This window comes from Brassica napus, assembly GCF_020379485.1.
Source record: "Brassica napus cultivar Da-Ae chromosome A1 unlocalized genomic scaffold, Da-Ae chrA01_Random_13, whole genome shotgun sequence".
NCBI classification, from domain to species: domain Eukaryota; kingdom Viridiplantae; phylum Streptophyta; class Magnoliopsida; order Brassicales; family Brassicaceae; genus Brassica; species Brassica napus.
The window spans coordinates 1-18,019 of NW_026013896.1; the positions used below are offsets into that span (position 1 = coordinate 1).

At 37.1% G+C, this 18,019-nt stretch overlaps 1 protein-coding gene, 2 non-coding genes and 1 pseudogene across 3 annotated transcripts; all 4 read right to left on the bottom strand.

Annotated features, from left to right (window-relative positions):
• Positions 1–3,517: 3,517 nt before the first annotated feature.
• LOC125593874 lies at positions 3,518–3,620 on the bottom strand (annotated as a pseudogene).
• Positions 3,621–4,153: 533 nt separating this feature from the next.
• Positions 4,154–4,227, bottom strand: TRNAT-AGU. The gene has a single exon. It is a non-coding gene; the product is annotated as a tRNA-Thr (tRNA).
• Positions 4,228–12,079: 7,852 nt separating this feature from the next.
• On the bottom strand, positions 12,080–12,814 carry LOC125593873 (NADH-ubiquinone oxidoreductase 20.9 kDa subunit-like). The gene is made up of 2 exons (XM_048770235.1): positions 12,553–12,814; positions 12,080–12,488 (listed from the first exon to the last, which is right to left on the bottom strand). Exons 1-2 carry the CDS (start codon positions 12,704–12,706, stop codon positions 12,322–12,324), a joined length of 321 nt encoding a protein of 106 aa, XP_048626192.1. The 5' UTR covers positions 12,707–12,814; the 3' UTR covers positions 12,080–12,321.
• A 1,092-nt stretch (positions 12,815–13,906) lies between these two features.
• On the bottom strand, positions 13,907–14,481 carry BNAA01G17360D. Its single transcript, XR_007329699.1, has one exon. It is a non-coding gene; the product is annotated as an uncharacterized BNAA01G17360D (transcript).
• Positions 14,482–18,019: the final 3,538 nt, after the last annotated feature.

Here is an 18,019-nt window from a genome sequence, read left to right on the forward strand (position 1 = left end):
TCTATCAAGACACAAGTCTTCACAAGTTTCTCTTTTGGAAGAAAGAAATTCAAGCATAACGGCTATATCCATGGAGCCATCAAAGCCTTTGCTTCCGAGACTTTAAGTTCGAGTTATTTTGTTTCCTTTTATCATTTTATGACTGTTAGGGTCTGTCTTTGTCGAACCTATAAAGTTCTAGTCTTTGCTTCAATGAAAATCACCCATTTTGAAAGTATTATGAAATATTCAGTTTTCTAGTTTTTCTTATAAGTATTGTTCTAAGTCTTTAGAGTGTTGTGAGAAACAGCTCCAGAGCAACCAGACTTATCAAAGATTCCTTCCATAGATCTTTGTGGTGTCTATCAATCCATTTCGTCCATCCCACCCAATTGCCAAGCTTGAGAGTGATACACATCCAGCAAGCAAAGCACCATCTCAATCCACTTCGATCATCCTATCCTTTGTTTATTTATCTTGTTTTGTTCTTAGTATAAACCGCATCTCATTGCATTTGCATTTGTTTCAAGTTTACATCTCGGATTTCATTCATATCGCCCATCCGATCATATATTTGGCCGATCCATCAAGCTTCCATCATCCATCTTGCCAATCCTGATTTCCAGCCTGTATCATAAAGACACAAGAAAGATATTCTCCACAGAATAAGTTTGACTTGGCTCCTTCAAATTTGACGTGGGACAAAGTTTTGATTCAAAAGATGCATTGGAAACACGTCCAAAGATTTTTTCAGTTGTCCAACATTTCTATTTTGATGTGGAAAAATCTACGCATAAACTTTTTGTAAAATGTTGGATAAAAGGATGTACGTGGAAGCTTAGAGCCACAAACATTCCTGCTATGTAATAGAACGTTCATCTCGTTTTTGACATGCTACTTCTGAAATTCTTGGACTCCTGTACAAAGACTATATTGGTGGGGTTGATCCAACTATTTTGCCACGTCATGTTGCTAGTGCTATGAACATGAGCTTCATAATAAAGGTTAATTGACTACATTTTTGCAACGGATTTACTGTATTTTCTGACCTTACTTCCTTTTAAATGGGTTGGTGTCTATCGTATATCGCCGATGGATTACTAGAAAGCTCATCATACACTTAATTGCTAGAGATATCGTAGTGGGTTCTTTAGAGAGTGGATACGAGGAATCACCTACTTACCTATACATGATTAGAATGACAAATCCTGGAACTTTAACTGGACTGGAAGTTGATGCAGAATATAGATTTAAGTACTTATTCCTTGTTTGTAACGCTAGCATTATTGGCTTGAGAAAGTTGTGGTGGTAGATGGTGTTTTCTCGCAAGGAAAATACAAAGAAATGTTTCTCATTGCAACATCACATGATGTTAATTTTCAAATACTTCTAATTTCATTTGTTGTGATTGACACAGAAAATGATGAATCATGGACATGGTTTTTCCGCCAACTCAGCCGTGTGATACCCGATGATAAAAGATTGACATTAATTTCTGATAGGCACAAGTCAATAGGGAAAACTATTGCAGTGGTCTATCCATTGGCAAGCATGAGAATTTGCACGTACCACTTATATAAAACATCTTGTTACGGTACACATGGCGTGATTTGGTTGGGTTTGTCAAACTCCCCCCCCCTCCCAAATCTTTTAGGTTAACTAACTTTCAAGTAACCTTCAAAACGACAAAAGAGTTAAATCCAGCTTTTCATGCATATTGGATCGTGTTGATGGTATATAAGTGGGCATAAACTTATTTTAGAGGTGATAGATATAACATCACTACAAGTAACATAACTGAATCGATAAAAATAACTTTGCCATATGCGAGAAGATTGCCAATTATTCGCCTTTCAGATCAATCCGATTAATGATGATATTCTGGTTGCGTCAAGAAAACATGATGATGACTTGATGAAAGCCTCTCTAACTCGTGGTGTAGAGAAGTTGTCGAGGTGTATATATTTAAAATCAGGTTATGTATTTCAGTGGGTTACTTTCTAATCTACTAAACTCTTACATTTGCATGACCGTATACATCGACATTCATCAATCATAAGTGATAGAAATCGCATCTTTATATGTTGTAAATTTTATAGAAAAAATCATGTTCTTCACGTAAGTTTGACTTAGAGAAGCCACCATGTGCTCATGCTATTATCACTTTGCCATTATTATTATCGGAAACAATGCCTTTACAATGCATATTTCACTGATTTAATGTCCAAAGATGATACTGTTCTAATACAAGAATAAGTGAGAAAGAAAATATGTTTACCAACTGACATCTGTAAACCACTGAATAAACAAAAAAAAAGAAATCAAAACATAAATCTATTTTGAAGAAAATTGCTATAAAAAGTTCAAACAAACAAAGAACACATGTAAAATTGGTGTTAAAAAAAACACATGTAGAATTGTAACCCGATAAGACATAATGCTAAAACATGTTCGTATACCAATGTCAAAAGTAACTTTATAAAAGGTGAAAGGAAAGGCTCAGTTCAGCGGGATTATCGACACATAAACGAATCTCCAAGTTAAATAAGAAGAAACGCCTAGTTCCGGTTGTAAGTGCAAAGATGACACCACAATTAAGTAATGCAGAAGATAAATCAAGAGACAAAATAGATACAAGCAACCAACTATGCTTTATTAGAAATCACCTAAACAATCTATTACAAGACTTGCTTATCAGCTTTTACACGTCAGTGTTAACACCCTGACACACGTTACTGACATATTCCTAATCTACCCAAACATGTCTCTTTCCCGTCAGTACTTCAGCATCTGATTCAGCACGACCCAAGAACACCACTAAGGGATTTTCACCCTTCCTCTATAATAATAGCCAGTGTCTTATGGAATACAGACGACTCCATAGCTCTTTTATAGTGATCTCCACGTTCCTGAAACCCTAGTTTCCAAGACAACATGAATATGGACAACTTCCATATCAATAAGTACACTTTCCTTTTCTTGAATTGTACTTATTCCTCAAGGCATAAACTTGCTCCCCAAGTTTATCTCTTGCCTTTTTCTCCACGGTATAAATTTGCTCCTCAAGTTTATTTCACGCCAGCTCAGCCTCTTGCGTCCACATGGTCTCTACCACTCCGCATGCCTCCTGGTTCACTCTCTGACACACACTGCCTCAGCAACTACTTCAACGACTACGTCAAGACATAAACCTCCAATTTATCCTTCTCCATCTCACCATCTCTTGCATCCACATGGTAACCCACCACTCCGCATGCCTTATGTAGTAATGACTAATGCCTCCAGCATCAGTGACTTCGTCGCCTAGTTAGTCACGGAAGACCATTGACATCTACAAGCTCCACTTGCATCTTCACCGGTCTGTTGAGCTTGAATATTTCTGAGTCGTCACTGCCTTCTCAGTTAATTTGGTTTAATAGTTTTAGAAAATCCACATGTACAATACAATATTTCCGAGTCGTCATTTCACGAACCCTATAACGGCTATTTAGATGGCAAACTAGGCAAAGTTCAATATTAATGTAACATCAATAATAGATGGCTCAGTATAAAATATGGTAGGGAAATTCTCAGGACAAAGATCCTTTTACAGATCTAAATCAGAGTGGTGCATGACTATCTCAAATTGCTCATCACTGCCACATAGTTGTTTATCATAATTAAATAACAGAGAAAGAAATGTAGGTGTCATGGCCGGTCCCAAAAGGTAAAGGCAGCAACGCCGCTCCACAAGGCAATGGAATATGAGACCTTAACGGCGATTGCTTCAGACGGAGAAGCCTCTTTAAAGGCTCCTTCTACGTCTTCCACTGCCTTTTTTTTTTTTTCCACTGCTGTTTTTATTTTCTTTTTGACGTTTACTTTAGGGTTTTGCAACAACAAAGCTTTCAAATTGCCCCTTTATCAAGTAACCCGTCAGGTCTCATAACAAGAGACAAAACATGAGGGAAACATTAACGAGAGACAAAAACGAATTGGAGACAGGGGAGGAAAATGTATGAAAAACTGATTATATGCGTAGCACTATTTATATGACATACGGAGCAAAACCCTAATCCCGTGATTAGAAAATTTTAAGCCCATAATTTAGTCAATACTTTATCCAACCTAAATAAAGATTGGGACCATTTTAAATTGGCCCACACAAAAGAGGAGAATCACACAATAAGTAGTGTGCTTTCATTGAGAGTTGAACTCAAGACCTCCCGCTTACTAAACGGGTGCTCTAACCAACTGAGCTATGAAAGCTTGTTGTTACTGATAGCAAACGAGCATTATATTACATGGGTTCCAAAGTTTTTAATTTTTTTCATTAACAACTAAGATATCATAATAACGTCTATATACTTTTAAATGGTCGAACAGAAATTCAGAAGTAACACTAAGAGCAACACCAATGTTAAAATTCTCAAAAAGGAGTTCTTGAAAATATAATATTATATTTTAATTAGTTTTTTTTTTTTCCATCAAGAGTTATATTATAAATTGAAGGGCCAAGCCCAAAATTACAAAGCCCAGCCAAAAGGCAAACATGAAACATAAAACAAGGCCTCAAGCCCACATCGGAAACCCTAGAATCTACTAACGACAGGGTCACCGCCGCTCCCGTGAGCCACCGTCTCGAACCACAACGAGACCCCCGCAACGCGCTAAACCCCCGGTGAAACATCCATCGATCGATCCACCGGTACACACCCGAGCTCGACAGCTCCATATCATCGTCACTGCAACCGCCTTCAACCCAGAGATTCTATCATCGGAGAGATCGATCGCACATGCGAGATCACCTCCGCTACCATTGATCACCACCACCAAGAAGAAGGCTACACACAAACATCTCCAAATACCACCGGAGAGCCTCGATCGTCTTCAGACGAGAGCTCCTCCATCAGAACAACACCGACATCACAAACCAAAAAAAACCTAAAACGGAACTAGGTAAACCCGAGAGCCGGCGACGCAAGGCAAAGAACACCTTCACCCCCCGGAAGCTAAAGCCGGCGAAAGCGGAGCTGAGGAAGCCTCCGCCTCCCGGAAACAAGGCCGGCGGCAATGGAGCTCTAGAAGCCTCCACCTCCCGGAAACAAACCCTAATCTAAACAGCCTATTTCCTCACACCGAACCCCACCCAATCACGTCGTTACTCCACCCGCAGCACCACCGATGATGTCGTAACACTCTTCGAGGTGTCGACGACGGACAAGGTCCGGACCAGAGCTCCAACCAAGCGAAAGAGGGAGACCGCGTTGGAAAGGCAGGGGAACTCTTTCAGCGGGAGCGCGAAGGGCTCCGGCGACGGCACGGATGCTCACGCGCCGGCCGTACGCCGGACCCGTCCATTAGATCTACTTTCTCTCTCTGTGTGTTTTCTCTCTCTTCTCTCATATTTTAATTAGTTTTGTTTAAATAATTAAATTTTAATCTTAACTAAATACATAAGCTAGTAAGATAATGAGAAGTGGAAAGGGGATTTTACTGAGATTCTCAAAAGTTTTTCTATGAGAACTTATGGTGTTCTTTCTCCAATTTCTCTTCTTTTTCTCTTTTTTAAAAATGTTTAGATACTCAATGAGATACGTCCACTGGAGGTGTTCTTATATACATCACCAAAACTAAAGGATAAAAAATATTATGAATTTATGCATACAATACAACCTAGTTTTCATACCAAGCAAATATATTTACAAACTGAACATACAATAAAACTTTATGTCTTAAATTTTATCCATCTCTATCCAGAAAAAGAAACTTTGATGATACATAGAATTTGAAGACGACGAGTTATTGTCATGGAAAATGTATGTTAACTTAACAAATGTATTTGAAGGTGTATCTCAAAATTAAAATTTCATCACATTAATTCACAAGCAAACACGTTTAAAAAATCAAGATGGTTTTCAATCTCTACCCATAAAAAAACATTTGTACTACCAATGTCTTTGTTAGTTCCTTCTACATTTTCAGTAATTGATTGCAAAACTCAGTTTTGATCTAAGCTAAAAAGTACTTTCACTTGTGTATGGGAACAAGCAAAAATATTAAATTTCTAATTCTCACAAAATAATGGATTCGCTTTTACAAATATTAATTTACTAAGACTTCCATTCAAGCTCTGAACTCTGGTAAAGATGAAATTCTGTTGGGACTTCATGAAGAAAAGCAGTTAGTATAAATTATTGAGTAAAGTTTGTGGAGACAGCTAAATGATACTCTCTTTGTTTCACAATACTTGATGTTATTCTTTAGTGCACAAAGATTAAAAAGTTTACTTTATTTTTCTAAAAAGTAGTTTTTAAAATATAATTTAAAAATAGTTCAACTAATTACAAAAATGACTACAACATCTAATTGGTTACACAGTTTTCAATAAAATTAAAAATAACATAAAAGTATCAAAACATCATCTATTTTGAAACAACAAAAATCTTCTAAAACACCATCTATTATGAAAAAGAGGGAGTACATGAGATAATCTGTAATATATCCAATTATCGACCTTTATAAACACTTTGCAAGATTTTAACTAACCTTGTGTGTTGATAATGTTGTGACAACAATCCCTCTTGTTGCTGTTAGTGCAGATGAGGCGACGAAAAACAAGTGCAGAAAGTAAAACACACACAATTTATTAACGGAGTTTGTTTCCTACATCCCAGGGATCTCGTCCAGATTTCATCGACTTAGAACAATGAGCAATCTACAATTGCTATATGATACAACACACATACTAGTGTTTACCACTCTTTTTAAGTAGCAATCTACAAATATTAGGAATAAAGCACGCATGCATAGATCCCATCCGGCTCACCGGAGCATACTGTCTTCTACAGCTGCAATCTTCACAGATCTCTTCAATGAAACCACCTTTGCTAAACTCCCCCTGAGTCTAGGCTTCAAACTTCCACTTCCACGGAAGTACTTCACCAAGTACGTCAGCACCCAATGCACACCAGTGACACCAAAACGCTTGATCACTCAAGCACACACAAAGCTCACACGGGCTATACACAATGGCTAACTCCACCACACAAAGCGCCAAATCCAACGCCACCAAACTAAGTCCACATCGGACTCCATCAGACAATGCTTCAGAATGTTCTTCGACACCAAGCAGTAACACACCAAGAAAACATCTCTCTCTCTATTCTCTGAGGCATGGCTTTCTCAGAAGGCACGTCTCTCCTTATATAGCAGATCAGAACTTGCTCTCCACGTCTTCAACTTGCTCTTCAAGTATTCCAAATACACTTAAGGTAACTTTCCATTTTCATTAATGGAAAACTTTATCTTCAAGCAAACTCCCTTTTGCTTTATGGAAAACGTCCATATGTCTTCAAGCACATATGATCTTTCCTTTTCAAGCTCAGCAAGCCCACACACATCACGAAACCCAAACTCACATTTAGCTTCATCTTCATGACACACGCTTGTAGTACCTCCTGTAGTACTTCGCGAACTGATACAGATCATCTCAGCAGGCTGCATCTTCAATCTCCCCTTTTTGACTATGCATGTGCACTCATCATAACCGACTTGAAAACCACGTCTTTAATCTCTCCTTATGAGTCATATCATGGTCAAAAACCAACTCGAAGATCATCACCTTCCAAACCTAGGAAGAAATCCCATCACGCCATCTTCAACGATCTTCAATCAAATTTTGTCCTACTTTCTGAACAAGTTTCGTCCTCATCATCCATGATCTCACCAGTACCTTAGGTGACCCGCTCTGATACCAATTGTTAGTGCAGATGAGGCGACGAAAAACAAGTGCAGAAAGTAAAACACACAAAATTTGTTAACTTCCTACATCCCCGGGACCTCGTCCAGATTTCATTGACTTAGAACAAGGAGCAACCTACAATTGCTATATGATACAACACACACACTAGTGTTTACCACTCTTTTCTAAGTAGCAATCTACAAAGATTAGGAATAAAGCACGCATGCATAGATCCCATCCGGCTCACCGGAGCACACTGTCTTCTACAACTGCAATCTTCACAGATCTCTTCAATGAAACCACCTTTGCTCAACTCCCCCTGAGTCTAGGCTTCAATCTTCCACCTCCACGGAAGTACTTCACCAAGTACGTCAGCACCCAACACACACCAGTGACACCAAAACGCTTGATCACTGAAACACACACAAAACCCACACAAGCTATACACAATGGCTAACTCCACCACACAAAGTGCCAACTCCAACGCCACCAAGATAAGTCCACATCGGACTCCATCAGACAATGCTTCAGAATGTCCTTCGACACCAACCAGTAACACACCAAGGAAACATCTCTCTCTCTCTCTATTCTCTGAGGTCTGGCTTTCTCAGAAGGCACGTCCCTCCTTATATAGCAGATCAGAACTTGCTCTCCACGTCTTCAACTTGCTCTTCAAGTCTTCCAAATACACTTAAGGTAACTTTTCATTTTCATTAATGGAAAACTTCATCTTCAAGCAAACTCCCTTTTCCTTTATGGAAAACGTCCATATGTCTTCAAGCACATATCATCTTTTCTTTTCCAAGCTCAGCAAGCCCACGCACATCACAAAACCCAAACTCACATTTTGCTTCATCTTCATGACACACATCTGTAGTAGCTCCTGTAGTACTTTGCGAACTGATACAAATCATCTCAGCAGGCTGCATTTTCAGTTGCCCTTTTGACCTCACTAGTTGTTTCACCTGACTCAAACGTAACCCACTTGACATTGCAGTACCTGTCAATTTTCACACTTACCACATCTTAGCTTTAACTAATTATAATCCCTGTTCAAAACTACGCTAGGCGCTAGTCAAGCGGTGACTCCGGACCTAGCGAGTTACCGAAAAATCGGAGATTAATCGGGATATACGCGGGGATTAGTTTTTATTATTTTTTTATTATAAATATATGTATATATATATTAGTACATGTAAATATTAGACAAAGGAACAACGTAGGCCAGTGGTACGGGAGTCATGTCTTGCGGTAAGAGGTCTAGGGTTCGATTCTTCTGAGTTTCAACTTTTCTGATGTTTTAATTGCGCGAGACAAGAAAAAAAGAATTTAGAAACCAACTACACTTGTCCCACATCGACTAATTTTACTCTAAGAGGAGTCTTGAGTCTTCTATAAATACAAGGAGAAAGTCTCCAATATTTCCAGACAACTGGGCCTCTTCCATGGCCCAATAATTTGTCACCAAAGTCCAAAATTTAGTTGAATAAATCGGTTAATTGTGTTTCCGATTAGTTACAACGATTTGGCTAAAATCGAAGCGTGCCTTCGACGCCGAGCTGCGGCCGGCCGCGTTTTTCGAACAGGGATTATAATAGATCTCTTCCATTTATATCAATATACAATATGAGCTAGTTAGCTTAATCACGTATGCTTTTTTCTTCTGTTGTTTCATTGTTACTTGCCTCTACACTCATAGTAGTGGACTTGTTTAGTGTCCTCGCCAGATGTTTCACACGGCTCAGCCGTATTGTCCCAATCAGTTGACCTAATTTCTCCATTGGTATCTCCACACCTGAAACACAAATAAATGATAAACATTTTAGTTACTATAGGTTGTATATATTCTCATAATTAACTAGATGATGATTGTGAGAGCATCCTTACTTTGATCAGACTCTGCCAACGGGACAGTATTACTGGTTCCGGAATCAGGAGGTGAGGTTAGTGTTGCTTGGCTACCTCCGGTGATTGCTTGGACCTGACAGTCGATGCGATTTATCTCTGCTCTCTGCCTTACGGAGTTGGTAGTTTTTCAGGCACCGTGCTAAATGCCTTTCCCTTTCATCTTCGCTCAGATACCGTCTTCTTTCTCTGTCTTTGAGACGCCTCCTTTCCCTTTCTTGTTCCTTCCTACTCTTCATCGATTCTGCTCCCTCTACTTCCATTATCTATTCAGACTTCAAAATATATTTATAACAATAAGATGGCTGAGGAGAAACATTTGGCCAGCCGAGTTTTTGCAATCTACAAATGAGAGGAAAACAAATTTTATAAAAAAATTAAAATATTTATCGAATTTATACATTCATATTTATTGTTTTAATACGGTTAAAATGGATCCAAAAATATCAGGTTTATGATATAACTCTATGTTGGGATTAGATTATTTCCAAACTCTCTGGAGCAGACTGCTCACTCTTCGGAAGGGCCTCACTTGCCATTGGTCTAAGAGATATTTGATTTTATTGTTAATTATAGATTAAATACAAAATAACCAGAACATGAACTTTTTATAAGTTTTTGTCGGAAAATAGCATTTAAGAAAGAAAATAACCATAATAACTCTTTTTATTTTGAAATTTTTAATTTTTAATTTTATTTTTTTAATTTGAAACCTCATTCCCAAAACCCCACCCCTTAACTCTAAACCCTAAGATTTGATTAGTTAATACTAGGATAAAAATGCATTCTAGTGTCAGTTTGGTCATTTTCTTTATTAAAGACTATTTTTGTGACAAAAACTTAAAAAATCTATCTTAGCCTCTTAGAGAATTTCTCTGAACTAAAATAAGACAAGACTATATAGAGTAATATTATTTTTGTTAATGAAATGGTTTCCAGTACAATTAATTTCGGACTCGCATACTGAGAAGATATATAATGAAAGTGAGTTAGAACAAACAAAACTAATTTTGTCAAATATATTATATGCAAGAAGATAGTGCTTCCAAATTACAGCAGGCAGACTCACAAAGCAGGGAAGATATTTACCCGGGGATAAAACACTCTTGATGATTTTCCAAGTATATATTGATTCAAAAACAAAAGACAGAAAATCTCCAGAAACTCAGAAAGATGTCTAGTGTTTCAGTTAACACTTTGAACAAAAAGTGAAATGTGGTGGATGCGCAAAATTGTATTTACAAAGAATATAATCAGATTTAAGTACTAAATTTAGTAATAAAAATCAAAAATAATAGTGACAACTTGATGGTTAAACAAGTGGTCTAATATCCAATAAGTAAGGACTAACTTTAGGTACATAAACGATTCACAAGAAAAGGGGAATGTTTAATGGTTGTGGTTTTCCTTAATCACATAGTGTAAGAAACCGTACGTATCTCCAAAAGAGTATTCGGTATATCGTCTAAGGAGTAATAACAATATATCCGATTAGGGATCTTTAGGTTAAAGAAGATAATATACTGAGCTAACTTTAGGGAGTTACTTAAATATATCGCTGACTGGACTAAGCTTGCTGCATACTGATAAGAATTTGGTCCGAGAATATGATTTTGTTAATGCATGCATCATCGAATTGGTATGTATAAAATATGAGATATGTAGACATGTGTCATGTGCGTGATTTGTAATTTGATTGAAAACGTATTTGATGCAGAGGATAGTTCATCAATTAATTATGAACCAGTCTTTCACGCTTTTTCTTTAGACAAACAGTTTTAATTTTCTCTTGTTGATATTGTCGCTCTTGTTGTAGTTGTTCTGCTTTCTCGTCACTAATATGCTAGTGCTTCAGCTGTATTTTTCTTTTGGCTTTTTGCTTCAGCTGTAAGTTATTTATTGATAATATGTTACTCTTAAATAAGTTGCTAAATAAAAATTTTGGTTAAGGATCAAATCAGTTTATACCTCACTCATAATTTTTGGACCTGTTGGTTGAAACATCAAATAGAAAAACTAAATAATCATAGTCACGTTTTTGATGTAAATATTCAGTAAAGAAAACGAGTAATATAGAGAGAAAATGATATGAGAAAACAAAAGAGAGCTGAACAAAAATATTTAAAAATTAGAGGTACATATTTGGTATCACTGTTCCAGTGATATATTGTGACATCGTTTGGGATCACTTGTACTTTTACGAATCATGCCCCCTCCATTTTCGAATGAAGCACGCTCCTCCATGCAGGACTGGGAACGTGAACTGCTAGAAGTTGCAGCTACAAAATACTTCATAGGCTTCTTTCATCCTCAATACAGAAAAAAAAAACTCCCTTTTACCAGGATAGGAACATGAGGCAGCGTCTATCAAAAGACTCAAAAAAGCAGCTGCTCCAAGTTCATCTGGAACGTTGACACTGATACACATATCTCTTGAAACCAATATTTGCACACAAACTACACTACAAAGAAGATACCAAAAGGATACTCCTCTGAATAAAGATGTTCCAAAACATCATAACCACATGAATATTTTCTCAACAGAAATTCACTTTCTCAAACCGTTTAGCAAGCTCGAATCTTTATTGGTCAGCATCATCATAAGTTGTAACAAACAGAGGCAAACATTATCCTCAAACAAAAGGAGTAGCAAATTAAAAAAAAAAAGAGACTTCTTTTCGAAATCGAACCCAGATCCAGCAAAAACCCTAGACTCATTTGGAGAACCCACCACGCTTCTGGTAGCTAGCGACCTCGCCTTCGTTGGGGAAGAAACCCATGAGCCTCCCCGCCGAGTTCTGATACGCATACATGAACCCACCCATGAGTCCGATCAGCCCTCCAGTCACCATTGACGGTCCCTTGATCCCAGGCTTAATCCCTACACATCGCCAAATCGATGAGTATATTCACACGCATTCCAACAGATAGAGAGAGAAAGGGACCTGATAGATAGCCGACGGTGACGGAAACGCCGGTGATGGTGGAGAAACGGAGGTAATCGAGGACGCTGAAGTTTCCGACGACTTTTGTGAATGGAGGATTCCGATCAACGACGGGGTACTGGGGCTTCTCCAAGGCAGTGATGTCAGTGTTCATCTTCTTCGATCAATCTACAATTCTCTGATCAGATTCGGATCTCTCTCTCTCAATCCGCAACAAAAGCAGGGCGGAGACTCTGTTTTGTCTAGAGGCTCTCTCGGACCCAGAAATTTCCTTGTTGGGCCGGATGGGCCCATTAAAGGAAGCCACTGCTCTTCAGTCAAAAAACTATCACTAGTGTATAACGTTTAGAAATTAATTCATTTCACCTTATGCTACTCGTCTGGATAAACGACTAGCGATCGATCGTTATGAAATGATTTGTATCTATGTTATCTATGTTCATTTTCGTGGTGTTTTTCTAAACTTAAACATAAATTAAACAATTTTTAACTATCTGGTAGTCGACAAAAAATGTCCAATTTGACATCATTTAAACCCCCAGGCATTCCAACTAAAAGCCCTACTTATAGATTGGATGGCAGTGTTTAGCTCAAGAGCCAATAATATATAACCAATCAGCTACTTTGTTGCAAGTCTATGTCTAACGTTAAACAAATCTCAAATACTTGATTCTCTTCTACTGTAATCAATATCTAAACTAGAGATCATCAAGCGAGTCTCAGTTAAGCCTTTGATTTATTGCCTGAACCAAAGCAAACCAGTTTTCGCATCTGTTCACTTAGAACCAATAATAGCACCTAACTTCAAAATTTGTGAAACTTGATTTCCACATATAAGACCCAATATATAACACCAAGTTTAGTTGCGGGTGGTCAGCTACTAAAAATATAATACTGGATTGAATATATTCTTTTAAAATCTAGCTATAATTGAATGGCACTTTAACTTTGATATATTCTCTCTCTCTCTCTCTCGTTATTACTGACATATGAAAGAGTTAAAGAGTATTGTCTCAAATACATGCAAATAAGTTTTGATTGCGATTGACATTTTTTTTATCATGACCCGTATGAGATTTTCACTATTTCTACAAAAAATATAACATTGAATTTTCTTGAGAAGCAAGCAGGGTTTGAACATGCGCAAGCGCAGGCCAACAAGAATCTAATTTCAAGTACATGTACCTTACAAAGTAGAAAGACAGAGAACATCATCAAAAATGCGTATAAGTCGATAAAGTTCAGGGAAGATGGTAATTAAGTTGGCAACCATTCAAAAGCAAGAACAAATAACTCAATGAGTACGTAGATCATTGTCAACGTATCCAACGTAATATAAATAGATTATAAGCAGTAGCTCCGAAATAGTTAATAATATATTTGATCGCATTTGAACCTTCCATATTACATATCATCACCACCTACAAGACTCCGTAAAGGAGAATACCGACCAAAAAGGTTATACATACATATTTCTAAATTAGAAACAAAACAAAAACAACAAAAGATGGAGAGGAGCAATTTTTATGAGTTTAGAGACGCAGAGACGTGTCAACGTCATCGTATCTATCAATCCCAACCACCTTATTCTCGTCCTTTTTTGGCCAGTGATGATAAAAGCTAGGCTTTTCAATGAAATCAGAGGTGGAGTGAGGGCACAAGGAGAGGGAGAGGAGCTGCTGTGACGAGCTTGTTTGAGAGTTTAGAGGTAGAAACTGGAAGAAACAAAACTCACGGTTCCCTGTAATATTGTGAGATATTTTTGTCTTGGTGGTTAGGTTTAGGGTTAAGGAGCTCTCGTTCAGCTCTTAACTCTCGCGCTTTCTGAAGTTGTCTGAATCTTTCTTGAAGCAAGACGATTGAAGACTGGATTACCATTTGTTCTTTGCGGTCTCTTACCATTGAATTCATGACGTGCAAAGTATAATAATAGTATAATGGAAATGATATGAGTCGTGAAGGGTGTGTTGCTATAGGGTTTGGGGCCATGTTACGTGCATCATGCCTATTTATATATGGATGAAAGTGGTCGACATTTCTTATTATTTAATCTGCATGAGAATATTACAAAATAAATAAAATGTATATAGGGTTTGTGAGTAGTTCGATGAAATTCCAAAAGGAAGAGAATCAGGAGTAAAGTGGGAAGAGAACAAGAGGAAAAGGCAAAAGGGACAATCTAAGAGCACCCCCATTAGTGAACTTATGGGGGGTTCACACAGATTCCCAAAAAAAAAAAAAATATTATAATAATGAATAGTAATGAACCTGTCTCTCCCAAGCTCTTCCCAGTGAACCTGGTTCATCACTGTAGCGCGGGCCCCACGACACGTGGCGGCCCACGATTGGTCCGATTAATTAATTTTTTTTTTTTTTTAAAAAAAACAAAAATCAAACAGTAAAGAAAAATAATAAAAAATACTTTGTGAACCCCTTTCATGGGGTTCACTGATGCACATGCTCTAAGGATTGTAAAAAGAGATGTATTATGTGTGAGTGGATATTTGCATATTTGAATTTCTTTTTTTAAAGCAACAAAAAAGTTGGCCAAAGTAGAAGATGGTTGGGAGGAAAATGACAAGAATAATGTTTGAAGGGAAGCACATGGATTGGTTTGTTTGGATGATTATTGAGTTGTATAAACCCCCCTTTTTTCATGCTTCCCACTTACCTCCTCCTAAGGGCTCTTTTTGTAATGAAAACTTTATTATTTCCCACGGATCTAGATTGTTTATATATTATTGTCAATGCTTGAAATGAATCTTGAATATATATTTATTGTTAATGCTTAAACTTAAATCGTATACATAATAATTTTTTTAATGGCGGATAGTCAAGCTAAAATACATAAATAAATCTCGCGAATGTAATGTAAGGAGATGCATAACCGTTGATACCTCGTATTTATATCTTCTATACTCAAGAACTCAAATGATATTTTACTATTCATTGGAACGAAAAGTGAATAGAAAAAAGAAGTGACAAAAGGGTTTAGGAGAGATTTTGGTGGCTTGGGAGATGGTGAAATGGAGCCACTTCTTTGTCTCTACATCAAATCTTCTCGGTGGAATTTAATTTAAAGTTATATTATTGGCATAGAATTTAAAATGAAACACATTTTAAAGAAGAGTGTCAAAAGTTGTTAATGTTTTCTATAAATTAGTTGATCCACTTTTATGTTTTAACTTCTTATGATTTGGCAAGGAGGAAAAAGTATATAGAACTGGTCATATACATTGAAAAAAAGACAAAAGGAGTTCAAGAGAGGGAATAATGATATCAGGATATAATAGAATGTGTTTTGATAGATAAATAATTGTGAAAAAGACCACTCGATTTTACTCGAAGACATTCTCTCTCGATCTCCTCGTTTTCTCTCGATCGAAATGATAATCTAAGGTCCATGCATGTACATACTCATAAAGCGCAAATGTATAGAGCCGTGACACAAACTTATATATTTATCGTTCTCCTTATTATGTATGTCTCTTGATTTTGATTAGTTAGGTAACTTAGGTTCATTTGGTAAACTTGATTGCAACAGTTTCTAACAAAAAATAGGCGAGACAGTATAGCTAGAAATGGAGCGGGGGTTGAAGAGAAAGAAGTGGACATGGGGATATAAAGTCTGAAAGGCACATCAAAAGTGGTGGGAGCAAATCTTTGTCGGGAAGTAATTGGAACGTAATGGCATGCATACACCAAAGCTGAAGATGCTACGACGTTAGGATTTGGATTTACATTGTTTCACTCTTTAGTGTTTCTGCTTCGGTATCTGCGAACTTATCGATAATGATCTGATTTGATGATAAACCCAATTAGATAGATGGTTGTAACGTAATTATAATTAAGTGGGATCGGATGAGACAAAACATAAAATGTCTTTAGATTAGTTGAGAGAGATTAGGGACAACGCGTGCCTATTTCTTCTACTCCCATTCCAACCACTCCACGTAAAATAAATATGTTCATGTTTTTAAAATTTACCCTCCATACTGTACTTCATTTATACCCTAGACATTCTAACTTTGGATACCAAACCTTTCCTTTTTCTGTCCTTACGATCAGTGCAACATTTTCGCTACTTGTATATGATTAATTTCATATCAATATTTGAGCTGACAAAAAAAAATCAACATTTGAGTTCATTATTAGACCGTTTCCTCGGGACTAATATCAATACTATAACCCATCATATGGATGGGCAAGTACTTGTAAAATATCATATTACACCCACACAAGTTGAGGAAGTTTAGTCATGTGCCTACTTCCACAACATATGGAAGCCATTATATCGGAAAATTTATACATGGCTAGACTTATAGTATTATCAACTAAGAAACACTATAGTTTGACATGAACCAATTTTGTAGCCTTCAGTCATATATACACATCTTCCATTTCAGATTCTCAAACATGAATGTTAAAATGGATCCTAAATTTGTAAAGTTTTCAAAGATTTTTATGATTGAACTCGTTTATTATATCAGATTTGAGTTTAATGGGGTTTTAATAGGATACCCTATTTATTGATATAGAGGATTTTATGTTAGAGCAGTTTTTGTTTTTGTTTATCAAAAATCATAACTAATCTTCGTGGTCGACTATTTCACAAAAGCGAAGGGTTGATTCCGACAGCAAAGAAAGTTGATTCCAATAATCGTTTATTCTACCTCTACCGTAGTTACCATTTGTCTCATTTTTAGCGTCTCATTCCTGCTCCCTGCATTTGATAAAAGTCTCCCCCTTCATCAAATCCATAGTAGCATCCAATTCAGATTATCCAAAAATAACTTATTCTTATTCTTTTTTTTTGAAAAAAAGGCTTTCACATTTAAATTGCAAAGCTGAAAATAAAGTTACAAGGCTATGAGTTTTGACATCATAGAGATCAAAGTAAAGCTTGGAAAGAAAGATGATTGACAAAATCATATGAAGCTAGAGAATTAAAGCAAAACAATCTGAGCATTTGAAGAAATTGAGAGAGGGATTAGCTCACTAAATAACTTTAGTTTTGGTCTCCGTGACGACCTCTGCCTCCGCAGCCCCGGCTTTTTTGCGACCTCTTACTGTGTGCCATTGCATATCTTGGACCTTCTGAGATGGTTTCAACTCTCTTCCATGTCGTGATCGTTGAGCCATTTCATATCCAATAAAATAACCTGTACAATCACCTGTGAAAGGAGTAAAAGACAAACCTCCAGAAGTAGATGGTGGAATATCATTTGAAACTTTGGGTGGAGGCGTTAATAAAACACTTCCAGTGACTGGAAAATCTCCCAGAGTAGCTGCATGGTTTGTATTAAGAGCATTAGCATTTTTGCTAGACAAGGCCCCTGAACATTGCTAGAAGGGTGTCTGTTCGTTGCTAAAAATTGGTGGCTGGAGGTAGATGGGGTAGTTCTGACCTCACAGTTTCGTTGTTTTGGGAGTGATCTGTCAACAAAGGATGAAGGTGGTAGTAGGA

Bases quoted from the DNA above. Each gene is read 5' to 3' on its own strand.
- LOC125593873 (XM_048770235.1), bottom strand. From the start codon at position 12,706: ATGAACACTGACATCACTGCCTTGGAGAAGCCCCAGTACCCCGTCGTT. The intron at 12,489-12,552 runs GTCCCTTTCTCT...GGCGATGTGTAG, and splicing joins CACCGTCGGCTATCTATCAG to GGATTAAGCCTGGGATCAAG.